Source organism: Nelusetta ayraudi, unplaced genomic scaffold (genome assembly GCF_046127955.1).
Source record: "Nelusetta ayraudi isolate G7.1 ecotype Tasmania unplaced genomic scaffold, CSIRO-AGI_Nayr_v1 ptg000262l, whole genome shotgun sequence".
Lineage (NCBI taxonomy): Eukaryota > Metazoa > Chordata > Actinopteri > Tetraodontiformes > Monacanthidae > Nelusetta > Nelusetta ayraudi.
In genome coordinates, this window is record NW_027466311.1 from 93738 (window position 1) to 112402 (window position 18665).

The 18665-nt window shown below is 52.3% G+C and overlaps 1 protein-coding gene across 1 annotated transcript; it reads left to right on the plus strand.

Annotated features, from left to right (window-relative positions):
• Nucleotides 1-1164: 1164 nt before the first annotated feature.
• On the plus strand, nt 1165-17992 carry LOC142882413 (zinc finger protein 516-like). The gene is made up of 5 exons (XM_076017144.1): nt 1165-1419; nt 13199-14611; nt 15375-16559; nt 16646-16710; nt 16967-17992. The coding sequence occupies exons 2-5, from the start codon at nt 13339-13341 to the stop codon at nt 17015-17017; spliced, it is 2574 nt and encodes an 857-aa protein (XP_075873259.1). The 5' UTR covers nt 1165-1419; nt 13199-13338; the 3' UTR covers nt 17018-17992.
• The last annotated feature ends 673 nt before the right edge of the window (nt 17993-18665 follow it).

Genomic DNA, 18665 nt, shown 5'->3' on the forward strand with positions numbered 1-18665 from the left:
CTGCTGCTGCTGCTGCTGCTGTATTACTGCTGCTGTTGCTGCTGCTGCTGTATTACTGCTGCTGCTGCTGCTGCTGCTGTTGCTGCTACTGCTGTATTACTGCTGCTGCTGCTGCTGCTGCTGCTCTATTCCTGCTGCTGCTGTATTACTGCTGCTGCTGCTGCTGCTGCTGCTGCTCTATTCCTGCTGCTGCTGTATTACTGCTGCTGCTGCTGCTGCTGCTGCTGCTGCTGCTCTATTCCTGCTGCTGCTGTATTACTGCTGCTGCTGCTGCTGCTGCTGCTACTGCTGCTGCTGCTGTATTACTACTGCTGCTGCTGCTGCTGCTGCTGCTACTGCTGCTGCTGCTGCTGCTGCTGCTGCTGCTGCTGCTCTATTCCTGCTGCTGCTGCTGCTGTTTCTGCTGCTGCTGCTGTATTACTGCTGCTGTTTCTGCTGCTGCTGCTGCTGCTGCTACTGCTGCTGCTGCTGCTGCTGTTTCTGCTGCTGCTGCTGTATTACTGCTGCTGCTGCTGCTGCTGCTGTATTACTGCTGCTGCTGCTGCTGCTGCTGCTGCTGCTCTATTCCTGCTGCTGCTGCTGCTGCTGCTGCTGCTGTATTACTGCTGCTGCTGCTACTGTTGACCCCAGACTCGGCCAGTCCTCAGGCTTCCTAAGTCTTGGAAAACAACACAATCAGACAACTCTCGCCAAAGTGAATATTAAGACACTTTTCGACATTTTTTTTTTATTATTATTATTATATTTTTATTTAAATAAATAAATAAATAAATAAATAAATCAAATCTTCTCACGTTGCATTTGGGATGAACACACAGCAGCCCACGGCTACATTCCCCACAAGCAGATTATCTGCCATTAACTGTCACGGGTCCCGCGTGCGCCTACGGCCCGCGCTCGCTTTGCTCTCGAGGCAGGGGCGCGCGCGCGCGCGCGCGCGCTCTCGGATGCAACCACGCGGGCCGTTTGTCATTAAGGTTAATAACGTTATCGTTCGCGTCACTCCCGCTGCCCCCTCCTTCACCAACGCCCCTCCCCTCCCCTCCCCGCCCCTCCCCCTCCTCCCGCCGCCGGACGACGACTCAGTGCTGCCGCCTGTGTTGGTACCGCTGCTGCCGTTGCGGAGCGGAGGGGAGGGGAGGGGAGGGGGCCGGGACTGCGGTTCAGGTGCACAACACGGGGCAGTGATTGAATGAAACGCGGCCAAGTTCCACCGCAGCGGGGACGCGCGAGAGGGCAAGAAAGCGAACCACATGAGATGAGCTGCGGAGCTCGCGCGGCGGAGGGATAACGCCCGCTGACTTTGATGTCGCTCATCTTTTAAAGTATACTTCCGCCTTCGCTTTTTGCGCGTGTGTGTTTTGTGTTGGTTCTGTCGTCCTGGGATGGGAGCGACCTGCCGACTCACCTCGAGCTAAGGTAAGGAACGACACTCAAAACACACACACACACACACACACACACACACACACACACACACGGCGGTAAAGGATGCGGGTCTGGACTTTAAACAGGTGTTCTGGCGCCAAGTGTGACCGCTTTACTTTGTGCTGGTTAAAGTTGAGCGAGAAGCGTCCCGTCGCCTCGCCGCGTCCCCGACGCGTCCGTTCAAACGCTCGGCCAGGTGGTGTGCGCTTGGCCCTGCTGCTGACACTCGTCTCGCCCTTCGCACCACGCTGTGTGTAAATTGGCGACTTGTGACTTTGCTGCAGGTTTTTTGTTTGTTTGTTTGTTTGTGTGTTTGGTTATACGATGATTATTCGGCACAGTTGTGCGAACACGCGCGGCGCACGCGAACTTGTGGCCAAGTGAGCGCAGAACGGGACAGACAACAAGGCTGCCATTGTAGCGGATCAGCGGCGGATTAACGGAATTCCTTTTTCTGTAGCGCTGTCTGAAAGGCCTCCAGTGCCTCTGCCCGCCCGCCCGCCCGCCCGCCTCGTGTGTGGCTCGCGAGGCTCTTAACAGCTGCCGCGAGCCGTGTTGCACACTTGCTCCAGCCACCAGACCACCAGCCAGTCTGGACAGTTGCTGTCCGGAGCGCGTGTGGCTGTAATGTATCAATACTGTGTGATTGGGAAGCAGTCGCCCTGCAACCTGCAGTGACCCGAACCCTAACCCGAACCCGAACCCTAACTGCACGCTAACATTATTAAACTGCTGGGAGTGTTTAGGTTCAACCAGAGCGCAGCTGAACCTGAAACCGGGACATCTTTGCTCTTTCTCTTTTGATTGATTTGATTGATTGACAGATTGTTGTTGTTGTTGTTGTTGTTGTTGTTGTTGTTGTTGTTGTTTTTGCTTGAGCTCTGAGAGTTTATTGTCTTTATACTGAAAAAATTTTTTTTTCCAAAAATGTGAAGTGTGTACAAACGTGAACAAGCAGACGTGCGTGGAAAAAGACCCAGAGGCTGTTGTGTTTTTTTTTGGCCCTGCTGATTAAAAAGATGTCCTCTCACAACTGCTGCTGATCGCCACTGTTCAGGCACTGTGACGTGGGCGGAGTCTAATTATAGGCAGTGTGACATTATTGAGGTTGCGGCTCCATCGTGTTTAAGCAGACAATAAAAACAAGCCCCAGATTTGTCTTTTTTTTTGCATGTCTCACTCCCCCCCCCCCCTCAAACACTCCTCAGATACACTTGCACATCATGCACAAAACATGCCCACCCCCCACAATCCCCTCCACCCTTCCCCGTATGTAGCCAACCAACATGTGGGGAGGTAATCCCAGCTATTAGGGTAATCTCCTCAGTATGACGATCAATGGGGGTGGGGGCGGGGGGGTGGGGGTGGGGGGTGGCTACCAGACAAGAGCGGAGAGGGGGAGAACAAAATTTGTGCTAAAGAAAAAAAAATGATTTAATCATCCAGATTAGGTCAGGAGACGGGGGTCTGGACAGAGGGAGGGGGGCGAGGGGGAGGGCGGGGGGGGGTGCAGACAGGAAGATGTGCAGTGTGTAAAGGCTTTGGCCACTTTGGGCGGCTCTCTTCAGTGTGACAATGGGCACAAGCGTTTAGCCTTCGTCCATCTGCTGTCAATAAACGACGTTGAGGAGCAACGAGTCAGAGTCGCACTTTGCATTTCACAGCGTAATTAAGAAATGGTGTGAATGCGCAGGCCAATTTAAAGAAGCCTGCACAAAACTAAAGCAAAAAAAAAAAATAGACAAACTCTCCCCTCATGGAAAACACACAATTATAGGCTGGTTTCGCTTAACTAAGAAAATACTTCATTTCCATTGCTTAAAGTGGCTTAGGGTTAGGTTAGGGTAGGGTCAGGTTAGGCTAGGGTTAGCGTTAGGGTAGGGGTAGGTTAGGGTAGGGTTAGGCTAGGGTAGGGTCAGGTTAGGCTAGGTCAGGGTCTTGGTTGTGTCAGACTGTCAGTGTAAAACTCCAGGGTTAGGGTTAGGCTAGGGTAGGGTCAGGTTAGGCTAGGGTTAGCGTTAGGGTAGGGGTAGGTTAGGGTAGGGTTAGGCTAGGGTAGGGTCAGGTTAGGCTAGGGTTAGCGTTAGGGTAGGGTTAGGTTAGGGTAGGGTCAGGTTAGGCTAGGGTAGGGTTAGGCTAGGCTAGGTCAGGGTCTTGGTTGTGTCAGACTGTCAGTGTAAAACTCCAGGGTTAGGGTTAGGCTAGGGTTAGGGTTAGGGTTAGGGTCTTGGTTGTGTGACTCTCAGTGTAAAACCCCAGCAGCAGTGAGTGCACCCAAACAGGTCTCAGTCATTACTGCTGTGCTCTTGTTGCTGTGGCTGCTGTGTGGAGTTTGTACAGCCACTCAGCGTGCGCCGCTGGCTCACATCCAGAAAAACCTGCACATCCGTGTTTTCGCCACACGTGAGCTTTTGTGTTGTTGTTGTTTTTTGCGTTCATGGCATCGAAACGCACTTCAAAACAACAGAAGCTACACACACATTCAATACGGCAACAAGGAAGTGGAGGAGTTTTTAGGAATACTGTGTGTGTGTGTGTGTGTGTGTGTGTGTGTGTGTGTGTGTGTGTGTGTGTGTGTGTGTGTGTGTGTGTGTGTGTGTGTGTGTGTGTGTCCCAACAGCACAGCCTACAAACAACCACACACCTGATTGATTCACCAGTATTCCCACACGTCTGTCGCCCTCCTTCAGTAGAAGAACATCACTCAGCAGGAAACGCCTTCATCCTTTGGCTACGAAGGCGTTCTAATGTTTTTTGTCCCACTTACCACTTTATTTTTTGGGGGCATTTTTAAGGCCAAGCTGTTAATCAGATAAATGCTTTTTAACAATAATGACGCCATGATGTCATCATAGATGTTTGTCAGCTTGACTTCTTCTTTCATTGTCAACACAATGTAATCTGTGTTGACATCAGATAATCTGAGAAGCGCCCTGCTGCCCTCTTATCACACCGCAGCCGAGCAGAACCCCAACGCAGGCCCGGCCGCTCGGGGAAGTCTGCCGTCGGGGGGGTTTCCTCACGACTCCTGACCCTAAACCCAGCGGAGGAGCTGCAGTACAAACAGCAGCGAAAGGTCCAGATGGAAGATGGGAGGGACGAGGGCGGCCTGCTGCTCGGCCCAGCCAGACAGGGGGAGGCCGGGTCGGACGGGTCTGGGGGAGTCGGGTTACGATCGGCCCATTCTACTCCAAAGAAGCGGTGGTGTAAAAGATGCAAGACCCCTATAGGAAACCTGAGCCCGCCCTGCTGCCAGCTGTCACTGTGGTGCTGCCGGCAGGTTTCACCTTACTCTTCAATCCTTACCTCAATCATAGCAGCAACACACACCTGCTGCTCCACTGCAAATCAACACCGCCTTTCTTACGTGACAACGTTGATGTTTGATGAAGAATTGCGTCCAATGGGGCCGCCAGGTTCTTAATGTATTGAATGCACTCATTCTGGGCCGGCATGTAGGGAGTCTCAGTTTGCCTCTTTTTAAATTGAAATTTCACTAAAATTGAATTCATTTGGTGATTTCTAATTCGTCCTCCCTTTGTCTCTTCTCCAGTGTTTGTTTTGTAGGTCACAGCAGTTCAATATTACTGCTCAGCAGAACACGTTACTGACGACAGTTCAACAGCTGTCGCTACGGCCGTGTTCTGGTAACAATGGAGCAGGGATATAATGTTCTCTCAAACGCCCAATACTCGGCGAACTTTTAAACCAACGCAAACTCAAGACTTTTGAATTCAACTCCCTGAGCTTTCCGGGTGAGTGGGCGTTGTAGTGGCAAATTCATTTCCTAATAATTATCATTGTAGCATCCTGTACATCAGGGGACTCAATCTAAATGTTATCTTGAAGAAATAAACTGATTGGATTAAAATTGCATTATTCACACTTTTCTGGAGACACATATTGAATGAAAAGCTGAATAACTAGCTAACCCTAACTAGCTAACCCTAACCCTACTGAAGTTTTTGATGTTTCATTTTGAAGCAAAATGTCTGAAATGCTGAGTTGTAGTGCAATAAATGATGACGCTGTTCCCACTTTATTAATGAGCTCCAGTTGATCTCAGGCAAATGTGTCACTTTTGACAAACTAATGAGGTTTTGTATTAACACTACATTATGCTCATATTACTATCGTCTATTCAATGTTTCTGTTTCTTAGCTGAAGGTAAAGTCATCTTGGCTTTTATTTTTATGAGCAAAAGTATAATCTTGTTTCATTATTATGTCTTATAAATTTTAATTTCTGATTAACTGACTGTGTGATGGACTCAGCCAAACTAGAATGAGTTGTAATATGGTACTGGCAGGTTGAGCAGAAAGATAAAGCCTCAGAGTGCAGGGTGATAGAGAGACATCAAGTGAGACAGTCGGAGCGAGTCTGAGCTGACCTTGCCATTATAATCTAATCCCTGTCGAGAGTGCTTTTTTTAGAGAGCAAGTTAATACCAGCAGATTATAGTCCAGTGTCTCCCACACTGGCCAATCCAGACTGAGGAGAGTGGGTCCTCGGGCCTCCCACTGTATGATGAATGAACACCACTGATAGGAGAAGCGGTCCTTCACGTCTCTTGATCTCTGCTGTTGCCGCTCCGTCTCCTCGCTGGATAGCAGCGAGAAATCTTTTATACTCATCGACCCTCTTCCAAAAACACAAACGTGTGTTCACTTCTTTCCATTGGTCGTCGGTGTCGCTTCCCTTTGCACTGCACTGAGGGGCAGCCACCATAAAAGGCCACTCACTCATCAAGCAGCTCATCTCATGCTAGCAAGAGTAATCCCTGCATAGTATGTTGTGTAACCAAGTGGAGGTTGGACAAGCAGAGAGGGGGGGGGGTGGAGTTGGATGGGGGAGGGGTGGAGTAGGGGGGGGGGAGGGGCGGGGGACACGAGTGTGCGCAAGTTTGTCCACGCTTGTGACTGTTGAGCTCCCAGCCGTCTAATCTCTGAGGTACATCAGGCCGCTCGGCCGCAGTACTCCACAGTACTCCACACTGCTCCACAGTACTCCGCAGTACTCCGCAGTACTCCACAGTACTCCACACTGCTCCACAGTACTCCACAGTACTCCACACTGCTCCACAGTACTCCACAGTATTCCACACTGCTCCACAGTACTCCACAGTACTCCACAGTACTCCACAGTACTCCACAGTATTCCACACTGCTCCACACTGCTCCACAGTACTCCACAGTATCCCACAGTATTCCACAGTACTCCACAGTACTCCCCACTGCTCCACAGTACTCCACAGTACTCCACAGTATCCCACAGTACTCCACAGTATTCCACAGTACTCCACAGTACTCCACAGTACTCCCCACTGCTCCACAGTACTCCACAGTACTCCACAGTATCCCACAGTACTCCACAGTATCCCACAGTACTCCACAGTACTCCACAGTCTTCCACACTGCTCCACAGTACTCCACAGTACTCCACATTGCTCCACACTGCTCCACAGTACTCCACAGTACTCCACAGTACTCCACAGTCTTCCACACTGCTCCACAGTATTCCACAGTACTCCACAGTATCCCACAGTACTCCACAGTACTCCACAGTCTTCCACACTGCTCCACAGTACTCCACAGTACTCCACAGTATCCCACAGTACTCCACAGTATCCCACAGTACTCCACAGTACTCCACAGTCTTCCACACTGCTCCACAGTACTCCACAGTACTCCACATTGCTCCACACTGCTCCACAGTACTCCACAGTACTCCACAGTACTCCACAGTCTTCCACACTGCTCCACAGTACTCCACAGTACTCCACATTGCTCCACACTGCTCCACAGTACTCCACAGTACTCCACAGTACTCCACAGTATTCCACACTGCTCCACAGTACTCCACAGTATTCCACAGTACTCCACAGTATTCCACACTGCTCCACTATTCCCGTCGTTAAGTCATTCCAGGAACACTCCACTGTTGCTGGGCACCGTCTTTTGGGATGGGGCGGTTGAAAATGCCCCAAAACTGTGAGCTGGTTCCTGCAGGGGGCGACGTCATTGCTTATAATAAAGGCCTGGTGAAACATTCATGCGTTCTTTAGATGTAAGAGGTGATGTAATATCCTCATATTGTTTTTAAGCCTGTTTGATCAAATTTGTAGTGAACTGCGCACGTTGCCAAATCCGTCCAAGTGCTCCCGAAGCGCTGATTTTGCGAGAGGCTGAGGCTAACCCCAACCCCAACCCCCAACCCCCAACCCCAACCCAATCCCAACCCCTAACCCTAACCCTAACCCCAACCCCCAACCCCCAACCCCAACCCAACCCCAACCCAACCCCAACCCAATCCCAACCCCAACCCCAACCCCAACCCCTAACCCCTAACCCCCAACCCCCAACCCCCAACCCCAACCCAACCCCAACCCTAACCCCAATGCAGTCGATTCCAACTGAAAAAAAAGAACAGAAGAATGAGGTCAGAATGCACGCTTGACATCAAATGAGCGTCCATCGCTGACAGAGGCCAGAGGAACAGAACCGGCACTCATGGGCACGGGTGCAGAGTCAGCTGACAGGAGCAAAACTTGATCTGCACCATTGTCATAGTAACTGGCAGATGTAATTTCAAGCCTCCGCCAGAAGAACAGTCATTACATTGTGATTCTGTCAGAAAGAAGGAAAGATTGAAGACAAACAAGCATGCTAGAATTCTTTTTATTAAAGTGAAGATGTTGCATCATTGATGGCTGTGATCAACAGCTGTGGAGAACTGAAGCCTGGGCTCGGAGAACAGAAAGCATATTTATGTGAGACATTATGGTCTGTTTTTAATGTTATTTCCTGCTTTATTTATGTCTTAACCGAAGGTGAATTGTGGCATCAGCTACAGGAAGTGAATTCAAGTCATTAATGTAATATGGTTTCTGTGGTGTCTATAATTCCCAAAAGGATGGGTCCTATTTAGACACGACACAATGATTCATTCATTCATTCATTAGTGATTGTTGAGCATGACAGTGTCTGGAGTGCCAACAATGGACTTCACACGTCCAAGAGTGTGAGTCCGAGTGTGAGTCCGAGTGTGAGTCCGAGTGTGAGTGTGAGTCCGAGTGTGAGTCCGAGTGTGAGTGTGAGTCCGAGTGTGAGTCCGAGTCCGAGTGTGAGTCCGAGTCCGAGTGTGAGTCCGAGTGAGGTGTCGGGAGAGAGACTGCAGCAGATTGCAAAGCCAGGAGGACGGTGGGAGACGCGAGGCGAGACCGTGGCGCTGAACACTGGCATACGGACGGTCACATGACCTCTCCAGTCAGGGGTCTGCTGGCACAGACTCGGTGCTGGTCATTGGGACACACAAGCACGCACAAGCGCGAGTGTCTGCCAGTGCACGGCTAAACAATAATGCAGCGGTGACTTGCAGCTGGCATAGTTCACACACTCGTTCCACTCATTCTAACCCCAGAACCCCAGAACCCTAGAACCCTAGAATTCCATTTCACCTGATGGGGAGGGGGGTTCTATTTGTGGATCCTGGCAGGAAGCGACCTGCAGTCACGGTGCAGCGGCCAGGCGCACAGGCCGTGCACACATTTACCACACACGGACAGGGAGGGGGGATATTTTCATGCAAGTGCGCACACACACACACACACACGCGCACACACACACGCACACGCACACGCACTCAGCAGAGCACACCGGCTCTCAGCATCAGTGGGCCGAGCAGAGGGAGTTTGTGCTGAGCTGGTCGGGACGTCAGGATGAATCAATGCGAGCAGCTGACTGGACGGAGCTCATTCATTGGCCAAAGAAAAGGGAGAGAAAAGGGGGGCGAGCGAGGGACTCTGAAAGAAACGAGTTAAACCCTGGAGCCAAATGTTTGGCTGTGTGCATCACTTTGCAGGTCCTCCTCTCAGGGAGGGAGGGGAGGGAGTGTGGAGGGGAGGGAGTGTGGGGGAGGAGCTCTCCGTGTTCATGGAGCCGCTCAACACGTGACGCTTGTTGACATGTGGACATCAGAGAGAGAAAAAAGATTTGTTTGGTTTTAATCTTGGAAGAGTGGCAGTTTTTTCTCTTTGTGTACGTGGCGATCGTGCAGGACGTCTTCAGACGTCAGTGTGAGAAGTGGGCCGGGTCGTGGTGTGCCAGGCTTACGCTGCAGAAGGCGGCCCGGTTCTTCCCATCTGTTGCCCTCGGCGCTCCGGCTGCGTCCCATTGTGTCAACTCATTACGTTCGCCTTAACTTAACCCGTTAATTACCACCCTAGCAGTTCCCCTCGCTCATCCTCCCCTGTTCCCTTCCCCCCCCTCCCCCGTCCCCCCCCCCCCCTCCCCTGTTCCCTCCCCCCCACCAGCAGCCCCTCCCCCCCACCAGCAGCCCCTGTCCTTCCTGGAGACAGCGTGCCACATTGGCCGTGCACTAATCTGACGGCGTCTGCTCACCAAACACCTGCCAGCAGAAGCTCCTGAACACTGCCCCCCCCTCCGGTACCGAACCGAACCGACCCGTCCAGCCCCCCCCCTCCGGTACCGAACCAACCTGTCCAGCTTGAGCGACTCGGCCCATGAAGACAAACGTTCCCCTTTCACACAGTGAAGAAAAGAAAAAGAAAAACATCAAACTGGAGTCAACATCTTCTTCCAGCCTTTATGTTCTGTTGCATCTACTTTTTCTTAGCCCCACCCCCTCCTCCTCCCCCCCCTCCCCCACCTCCTCCTCCCCCTCCTCTTCCTCCTCAGCCTCCTCCTCCTCCTCCCCCTCTCGGCCTCACATTTATAAAACAGAGTGACAAGACAAACGAGGGTCTTCTTTTGTCCCGCCCCTCCGCTCAGACAGCAGCGTGTGGGCCCAGGGCCTCCCTGCCTTAACAATACCTCTGCCGACCCCCCAGTGAGGGGGTGCAGGGCCAGACATGAGGCGATGTGACAGTTCTGGTGCGGCCGACATAATAGCAGCTTTTTTTCTTTTGACCGCCTGGCCGGCTGCGTGCCGCACTCACAGCTTCCTTTCAGTATCAGCGCGGCCACAAATAGCCACACTTTGGCAAATGGGAGCAAGTTTGTTTGTTGTTGTTGTTTTTAAACAGTATCTGGCCTCTGAGTCTGCCTGCATTGGAACATCTTCAACCGACTTCTCTGATTGGTCAGAGCAGCCTGGTGCCTGCGTCTCCTCCTCCTCCTGGTGCCTGCGTCTCCTCCTCCTCCTGGTGCCTGCGTCTCCTCCTCCTCCTGGTGCCTCCGTCTCCTCCTCCTCCTGGTGCCTCCGTCTCCTCCTGGTGCCTGCGTCTCCTCCTCCTGGTGCCTCCGTCTCCTCCTCCTCCTGGTGCCTCCGTCTCCTCCTGGTGCCTGCGTCTCCTCCTCCTGGTGCCTCCGTCTCCTCCTCCTCCTGGTGCCTCTGTCTCCTCCTCCTGGTGCCTGCGTCTCCTCCTGGTGCCTCTGTCTCCTCCTCCTGGTGCCTCCGTCTCCTCCTGGTGCCTGTGTCTCCTCCTCCTCCTCCTGGTGCCTCTGTCTCCTCCTCCTGGTGCCTGCGTCTCCTCCTCCTCCTCCTGGTGCCTGCGTCTCCTCCTGGTGCCTCTGTCTCCTCCTCCTGGTGCCTCCGTCTCCTCCTGGTGCCTCTGTCTCCTCCTCCTGGTGCCTCTGTCTCCTCCTCCTGGTGCCTGTGTCTCCTCCTGGTGCCTGTGTCTCCTCCTCCTGGTGCCTCCGTCTCCTCCTGGTGCCTCTGTCTCCTCCTCCTGGTGCCTCTGTCTCCTCCTCCTGGTGCCTGTGTCTCCTCCTGGTGCCTGTGTCTCCTCCTCCTGGTGCCTCTGTCTCCTCCTGGTGCCTGTGTCTCCTCCTCCTCCTCCTGGTGCCTGTGTCTCCTCCTCCTCCTCCTGGTGCCTCTGTCTCCTCCTCCTGGTGCCTCTGCTCCTGGTGCCTGCGTCTCCTCCTGGTGCCTCCGTCTCCTCCTCCTGGTGCCTGCGTCTCCTCCTCCTCCTCCTGGTGCCTGTGTCTCCTCCTCCTGGTGCCTGTGTCTCCTCCTCCTGGTGCCTCCGTCTCCTCCTGGTGCCTGCGTCTCCTCCTCCTCCTCCTGGTGCCTCCGTCTCCTCCTGGTGCCTGCGTCTCCTCCTCCTCCTCCTGGTGCCTGTGTCTCCTCCTCCTGGTGCCTGTGTCTCCTCCTCCTGGTGCCTGTCGTGTTTTTCCTTACAAATCGCCCATTCAAGGTCCACTGTGTAAAACCGTGCCTGATTTATGATTTTTATATTGGTCCAAGCTTATTATAATTATGCTGCCTGTAAACATATGAATAAAAGTGTATACTCTCAGTACAATAAATCTAATTAGGTTTTCCTCCCCATAGAACGGTTGTTATTTATATTTATATACGTAGAGCATCTCGCTCCCAGATAGCTGCCGTCTTGCACCACCCTATTTCTAAGGAAGCCCGCTGTGAACAATCTAGCCGGCCTGACAGCGTGCTTCGTACTGAGGGTGAACGCTCGCGTTGTCAAATGAAGCAACCAATGAGAAGGTGGACGAGATGTCAAGGTTTGTGTGTGCAGGCCACTGTAGCTCACTGGCAGGTTCCAGAGAGGGAGGGAATTGTACACACTGTACCGCTAAATAAAGTTCTGTTATAAAAAGTCACTTTATTCTTTTTTTTACCTTCCTCACTGACATCAACCCCCAGAATGGTGCGAGTCCATGAGAGCCTCTGGAATGAAGTGTGTTGATGGATTATTGATCGTGAATGGGAGTGGACGGCCCCGCAGGGTTCATCCTGGTTGGCCAGGAGTGAATGCATCTCTTCATGCTTCACCTCACACACTCCATTTAAACATAGGAGAGCCAAAGGACTGACACACACACACACACACACACACACACGCCGAGACCTAGACCCGCACTCTAATACACACAGACAGCCATCTCTCTCTCTCCCTCTCCCTCTCTCCCTCTCTCTCTCCCTGTCTCTCTCTCTCTCTGTCTCTCTCTCTTTCTCTCTCTGTCTCTCTGTCTCTCTCTCTCTCTCTCTCTCCCTGTCTTTCTCTCTCTGTCTCTCTCTGTCTCTCTCTCTCTCTCTCCCTCTCTCTCTGTCCCTCTCTCTCCCTCCCTCCCTCTCTCTCTCCCTGTCTCTCCCTGTCTCTCTCTCTCTCTCTCTCTCCCTGTCTTTCTCTCTCTGTCTCTCTCTGTCTCTCTCTCTCCCTCTCTCTCTGTCCCTCTCTCTCCCTCCCTCCCTCTCTCTCTCCCTGTCTCTCTCTGTCTCTCTCTCTCTCTCTCTCTCTCTCTCCTCTGCGGGACAAAGGTTGTTGTCAAATCTGTGCGATGCAAATGTTGCCTCAGTGAGCCTCTACAGTGCCACCTAGCTTCAGCACAGGGAGGAACACTCAGCTACATTTCCATTTGATTTACTGTTGGTGAATGTCGACATACTGTGGGAACTTATTACGTTGTGCACCCTCTCAGATAAAGTGTGAGATTGTCAGTAGCCAATCACTGGCCACTTCATGTCTAGTTTCCCAATTGGGGATCAATAAAGTATATCTATTCTATTCTACACATTTGTCAAGCAACTTGTGTGTGTGTATATATACAGTATATATGTATGTATGTATATATGTGTGTATATATAACAAGAAATGTTGGGAACAGGTGATTAACCCTAACTGAAAATCTTTCCTGCATAAGTTTTAGTTTTTGTCGCTTTGAATCTTTCCATTTGGAATTCTTTCTATTCTGTATTCTTCTGTTAATGTCACTTCCAGATGAATCAGGGATTTTTTTATGACCAGGCATCATAAATGTGTGCTTTCTAAGACTTTTTGTTCTGTATCCAGGTAAACCCGGAGCGACACCAAAGCTGTGATGTTACGCAATCTTTTGTTGGCGGCTCACTGACCTGTGGGCGGAGACACGTTTCACACCCAGAGGACTCGACCGCACCCCCGTAGCCCCCCCACCGTCGTACCGAGCAGCCATGGAGACGGATGAGAAGGAGGCGTCGCAGAAGGTGGCGGCGCTGAAACAGGAGGCGGAGCAAGAGGAGAGCGCCGGCCACGCCTGCGGAGTGTGCGGCCGCAGCTTCCCGCTGCTCAGCTCGCTGTCGCAGCACATGAGGCGGCACACCGGGGAGAAGCCCTACAAGTGTCCCTACTGCGAGCACAGGACAGCGCAGAAGGGCCGCCTCAAGGCCCACGTCCGCAGCCACAAGCTGGGCCTGCTGGGCCACGAGCCGGAGGCCGACGGGGGCCGGGACCAGCGGGACCAGCGGGACCAGCGGGACCAGCAGGACTCCGGCGAGACGCCCGACTCGCCTGAAAACGTCAAGCCGCCCGATAAAGCCGACGCCGTCGACGGGAAGGTGAAGCGCAGAAGCACCAAGAGGAAGACCAAGGACCCGGAGGGCAGCGACCCGTGCACCTGTGCCATCTGTGGCCAGACCTTCCCTCAGGTGCAGCTCCTCAAGACCCACATCAAGAGGCACCGCAGCGGCCAGGACAAGGCGTGGTTCCTTCAGAGCCACCGGGTCAAGGCAGCGCCGCCGAGGGGCGGCAGGAGCGCCGAGCCGCCCGTCTCCATCAATGAGGTTCCCCAGGACCCAGCGGTGCTCATCAACGACCGGTGCCTCTACGAGCTCTGCGCCAGCTGCGGCAACTTCTTCGCCGACCGCAAAGCCCTGAGGGCGCACGAGAAACTGCACGGGCCCGACCGGCACGGCCCGGAGCCGAACGGTCCGCAGGAGGACCGGGACGCGTCCCACGTGGACGCTGCCAAGAGACGATTCATGGCCGGGCTGAACCTGTCGTGCGCCGGATCCAGAGAAACCTCAGAGGAGCAGAGCCCGCCAGGGAGGATCCCGGAGCTGGATCCCATCTGCAGCTACCAGGCGTGGCAGCTGGCCACCAGGGGGCGCCTGGCGGAGGCCACCGAGAAATGCCTGGGCTGGGAGGAGAGGCTGGCGGACGCCGAGGTGGCCTACGACACGGAGAAGGGCGAGTACGTGCCGCTGAAGCAGGAGAGGAAGAGGAAGCAGATCGAGGCCCCGGGTTCCAGCACCAAGAAGATGAAGAGCGAGGCGGGACTCGACCCCACGTCCAGGAGCAAAGGTGGGGGGGAGAAGAAGAGTTGCCAGAAGGACCGGATCCTGTTGAACGGACTCGGTCACGCCTTTTACGAGGCGCTGCAGTCCAAGAGAGTCAAAGACGTCCAAAGCAGCAGCAGCAGCAGCAGCAGCAGCAGAAACCAGGAGGGTAAGTCAGGTCTCACACGCCACAGTGGGTCACGTGACCTCCAAATCAGTATCAGTCACTCTGTCAGCTTTGCATTGACTGGTTTGTGTCGTGGGGTCAAAGGTCAGTTCCTCGGCTCCACACACTGCCGTCCTCATCATTTCTAACAGCAGTCCTGGTTTCACTGAGCAGGAAGCAAAGTTTGTATCTGTGCAGCTGAAGCAGAATGTGACTCAGTAAGGCAGGGTTAAGGTTGGGGTAGGGTTAAGGTTGGGGTAGGGTAGGGTTAGCCTGTTCTATGCTGTGGTCTCAAGCTCACTAATGCCCCCTAATATAGTGGTTATCTGTGGGGCAGCACCTACACCTGGCTTCATTATATACCAAGAGGGGAAAATAACACGCAGGAGTCAGAATTTTCCTCAAGGGAAAGGCGCCCTCTAGTGACGGATTATGTGAACTGCATGACTGCAGGGGCACTTGGCTGAGAGAGGATGGAAGACATCAGTTGGCCTCTTCTGTGGCCTTTAGACAAACATTAGTTTGAAAGTTCCAGCAAGAAAAAGTTCTCAGTGATTTCTTTAAAATCAACTTCCCCGAACCCGAAGCACTCCCCCCCCCCTCTCCCCCCCATCCAATGAATACAGAATATTTACTGCGCCTGGGGAAAGTATTCCCACAGTGGTTTATGCATAATAATAACTTATCTTAAGTGCGTACCGATACTGAAACTCATTGCTGGCCCGTCGTGGCAGAGCTTCACACCCTGTCTTTGTGTGACCCGCAGGTAAGAAAGCCTACTCCTGCCATCACTGTGACTTCCACACAGCTGACGCCTCGCTACTCAGGACTCACCTGCACAAGCAGCACCAGGACTTTCTGGGCCTCTACGGCCACCAGAGCGGCCCCAAAGCCTCCAGATACATGGACTACCTCAGGAGCCGGAGCGCGCTGCTCAGCCAGCCCTGCTGGAACCCGTACACCCGTCTGCCAGGCTACGCCTCGGCGGAGGCCAGCGTCCTAGCAAATGGCGGCGAGGTCAAAGGGCAGGGGAGCGACACCGGGAGCCTCCTCGACCTGTCCTCGCTGGACGTGGGCGGGGCCGCAAACCGCTCCGACAGCACGGAGAGGCTGGTCCGACACCAGTGCCCGTACTGTGGCCACGCCTCCTGCTACCCGGAGGTTCTGTGGATCCACCAGCGGGTGGCACACAAGGTGGACGGCAGCAGCTCGGTGGCGCCCAAGTGGGTCCCCAGTGCCAGCATCCCCAAGACCCTGAAGGGGGGCGGAGCCCAGTGGAGACGCACCGGGCCGCCGCCCTTCCTGGAGGGCAAAGACTGCCCGGCTCTGCACACTCCGAGGACTCAGCGCACGCAGCCTCCAGGTGCCACCTCCTCCACCTCCTCCACCTCCAGCAGCAGCGTCAGCAGCAAACACTCTGCTCCCAAGACCCAGTCGGCCCCCTCCAAGCCCAAGCACCAGCCCAAGGACTCGCGCTCCTCCTTGGATGGGAAAACTGGAGGACTTCCTCAGAAGAAGTCTGGAGGTCAGAGCTGCAGCTCGCAGGCCTCCTCATCGTCGAGCGGTGCTAAGAACCCAGTCGGCTTCCAGCCCCCCAGCAGCACCAAGTACCACCGACCCGCTGCCGTCGAGGCCAACTTCCCTCAGGAGGGTCTGGGCTTCATGTTGGGCCGCAGTCGAGGTGGGACGTCAGCCGGTCAGCCAGACGGACCCCACTCACGCAGGCAGTCGTGCGACAGCAGCTCAGGTGCCGACCGGTGGGCCGCCATGAACATGTGGGGTCACAAAGCCTACCTAGAACATTTACACTTCGCTCAGGGAAAGACCGGAACCTCGGGGGAAATGCCAATGGACATTGATATTGTGGGTCTGCTGAAGAACTACAACCCCCATGACCTAGCTGCCCTCTACCAGCACTGGGGCTTTGTGGACCCCAGGATCGACCCACAAGGTGAGGGGCCGAAAGGCAGATGTTGTGATTTAAGATCGTTCAACTCTCTTTGTTTTTATTTTTATTTACAAATGCATCTTTTCCAGCACTGTTGCAGTTGAATGGAAGTTTTGGAAAAGAACTCCATCCCACACCTGAAGCTGCCAAGCAGGTCAGTTACCTGCTGTCCTGTGGATTTTAGTCTTTGTATTGAGACGCTGACCAGGATGAAGGCAGCGGTCAATGACTGAACTCTGTCGCCCCCAATAGGATGAAACTCTTGATGCCTAAAAAATAAATTCAGTATTAAACAGCATGGGACCCTAAGATTCTAATCTCAGGGAAAATAATTCTCTCAGAACTGAACCATAGTATTTACATTACCATTGGTGTGCTCTGACATTTTCTACCTTGTGCGCCCCCTGCAGGTGAACAATCGCTCCACTTCCTCCTCAGGGTCTCTGCACAAAGGAACGTGAAAACACGCCTCACTTCCTGCCACTCTAGCACTGCTACAGTGGAGATCGGCTGCACCTCCATACAGGAATCAGTGGACAATGCATTATTTATGCAAAAGGCAAACACAGGTTGACTGTTGCTGTTGTTACTATTATCATTACTGTGGTTATTATTTTGTATTATGGTGGTTTCATTTCAGGTTCAGTGCATGCTTTGTGTTTGTTACCAGCGTAGACGTGTTAGCTAACAAATATAACGAGAGGAGGCGGGGTTAGTGGACAAAGAGCTTTTAGTGCAAAAGCAGGTTTGAAACCATGACAACGTGGATGTTAAAGTAGAGTTTGAACATTGTTTGCTCCAGCTGCATCATTTCACCATCATTCTGTTGGGTTTGACATTTATACGTTAATAATATTTTTAAATTGCCCCAATACTCACTTGACGCGAACCCATTTTTCTCTAAAACTGTTGGCATTAGAAATTCAGTGTTCTGAACATCCAGTTTAATAGTAGGTTCTGATTGTTATTCTGCTGTTTTTTCATGTTTTTGATTCGTTGAGCTGTAGTATAAAGTACTACAGTATATATTGGCTCAGTCCATTTGCCATTTATATCCAAAAGTACTCGTACAGTGACAACAGTCCTGAGAGTCATGCAGCCCACTGGGTGTGTGTAACGCCAGTGAGACAACCGTTCAACCACCGACCACGGGAACATGAAGTAGTGGTGGCAGCTTATTGCTCTGTCTGTGTGGGTTTCTGCTCGCACGCTGGTTAAAAGGCAGCAGCATTGGCCTCAAAGGTAAAACTGTTGACTGGATGTCGGACAGTTGAGAAAAGACAATCAGTGGGTGAGAGAAACTGGGGAAACTGGTCCCAGTTTAATCGCCAGTCACTCAGATGAGTGACTAACCCTAACCCTAACCCTAATTGTTGTGAAATCACTCCAGTTCAGCTTTACGTGGAGAAGTTTGCTGCAGGGATTTTTGTAGAAACTTTTTTAGCAGTGACGCCAGCAAAAAGACTGCAAACTCTTTATTTTCTTCAAGTTGTCTCGTTGTGTTTACTGTGCACATTTGTTTAGGTTGTTTATATTTTTAGTTCCGACTCAGTGTATTGTTCTTCTACAAAAGGTCAACAACTTTGAATTTGATTTTTTTTTCAGAGCCATCAACCTATGAATTTTTTGTGATAAATATTGTAAATTATCATTTTATTTAATTCTCTTTTTTGTTTACTAAGAGTGGAAATGAAACACTCACAAGTACTTGATATTTGTAGCAACTGCATTCTAACATTTAAAGGGCGATGGCCATTTTTATGCAATTGTGAAGGCTCTGAGTTGAGTTTGTTCATGTGACAATGTCAACAATGTTTCATAGTTGATCATGAAATTGGGACAAGAATTTCTATTTTCAGCAGTTCCTATTTGTTTCTGACAATACAGAAATAAAGTCGGTCAGCATAGATTCAATGTTTACTTTGCGACTGCTGTCCGTTATTTCTGCACCCACACAGCATCGGCGTCCTTGGATGCGGTTCAAATACTAACCAGCAGAGGGCGGCCAAAAACAAGAACTACAAGCGCTAACTACAGATGCCACTTGTTATCCGCTTGGCCAGGCTTGTTTGAATTTTTCTTCCTCTTGACAAAAGTCAAGAGGACTTG

Excerpts from the sequence above, each read along its gene's own strand:
- LOC142882413 (XM_076017144.1), top strand. The coding sequence starts at position 13,339 with ATGGAGACGGATGAGAAGGAGGCGTCGCAGAAGGTGGCGGCGCTGAAA. Across the intron at positions 16,560-16,645 it reads CCCCAGGATCGACCCACAAG|CACTGTTGCAGTTGAATGGA; the intron begins GTGAGGGGCCGA and ends CATCTTTTCCAG. Across the intron at positions 16,711-16,966 it reads CACCTGAAGCTGCCAAGCAG|GTGAACAATCGCTCCACTTC; the intron begins GTCAGTTACCTG and ends CGCCCCCTGCAG.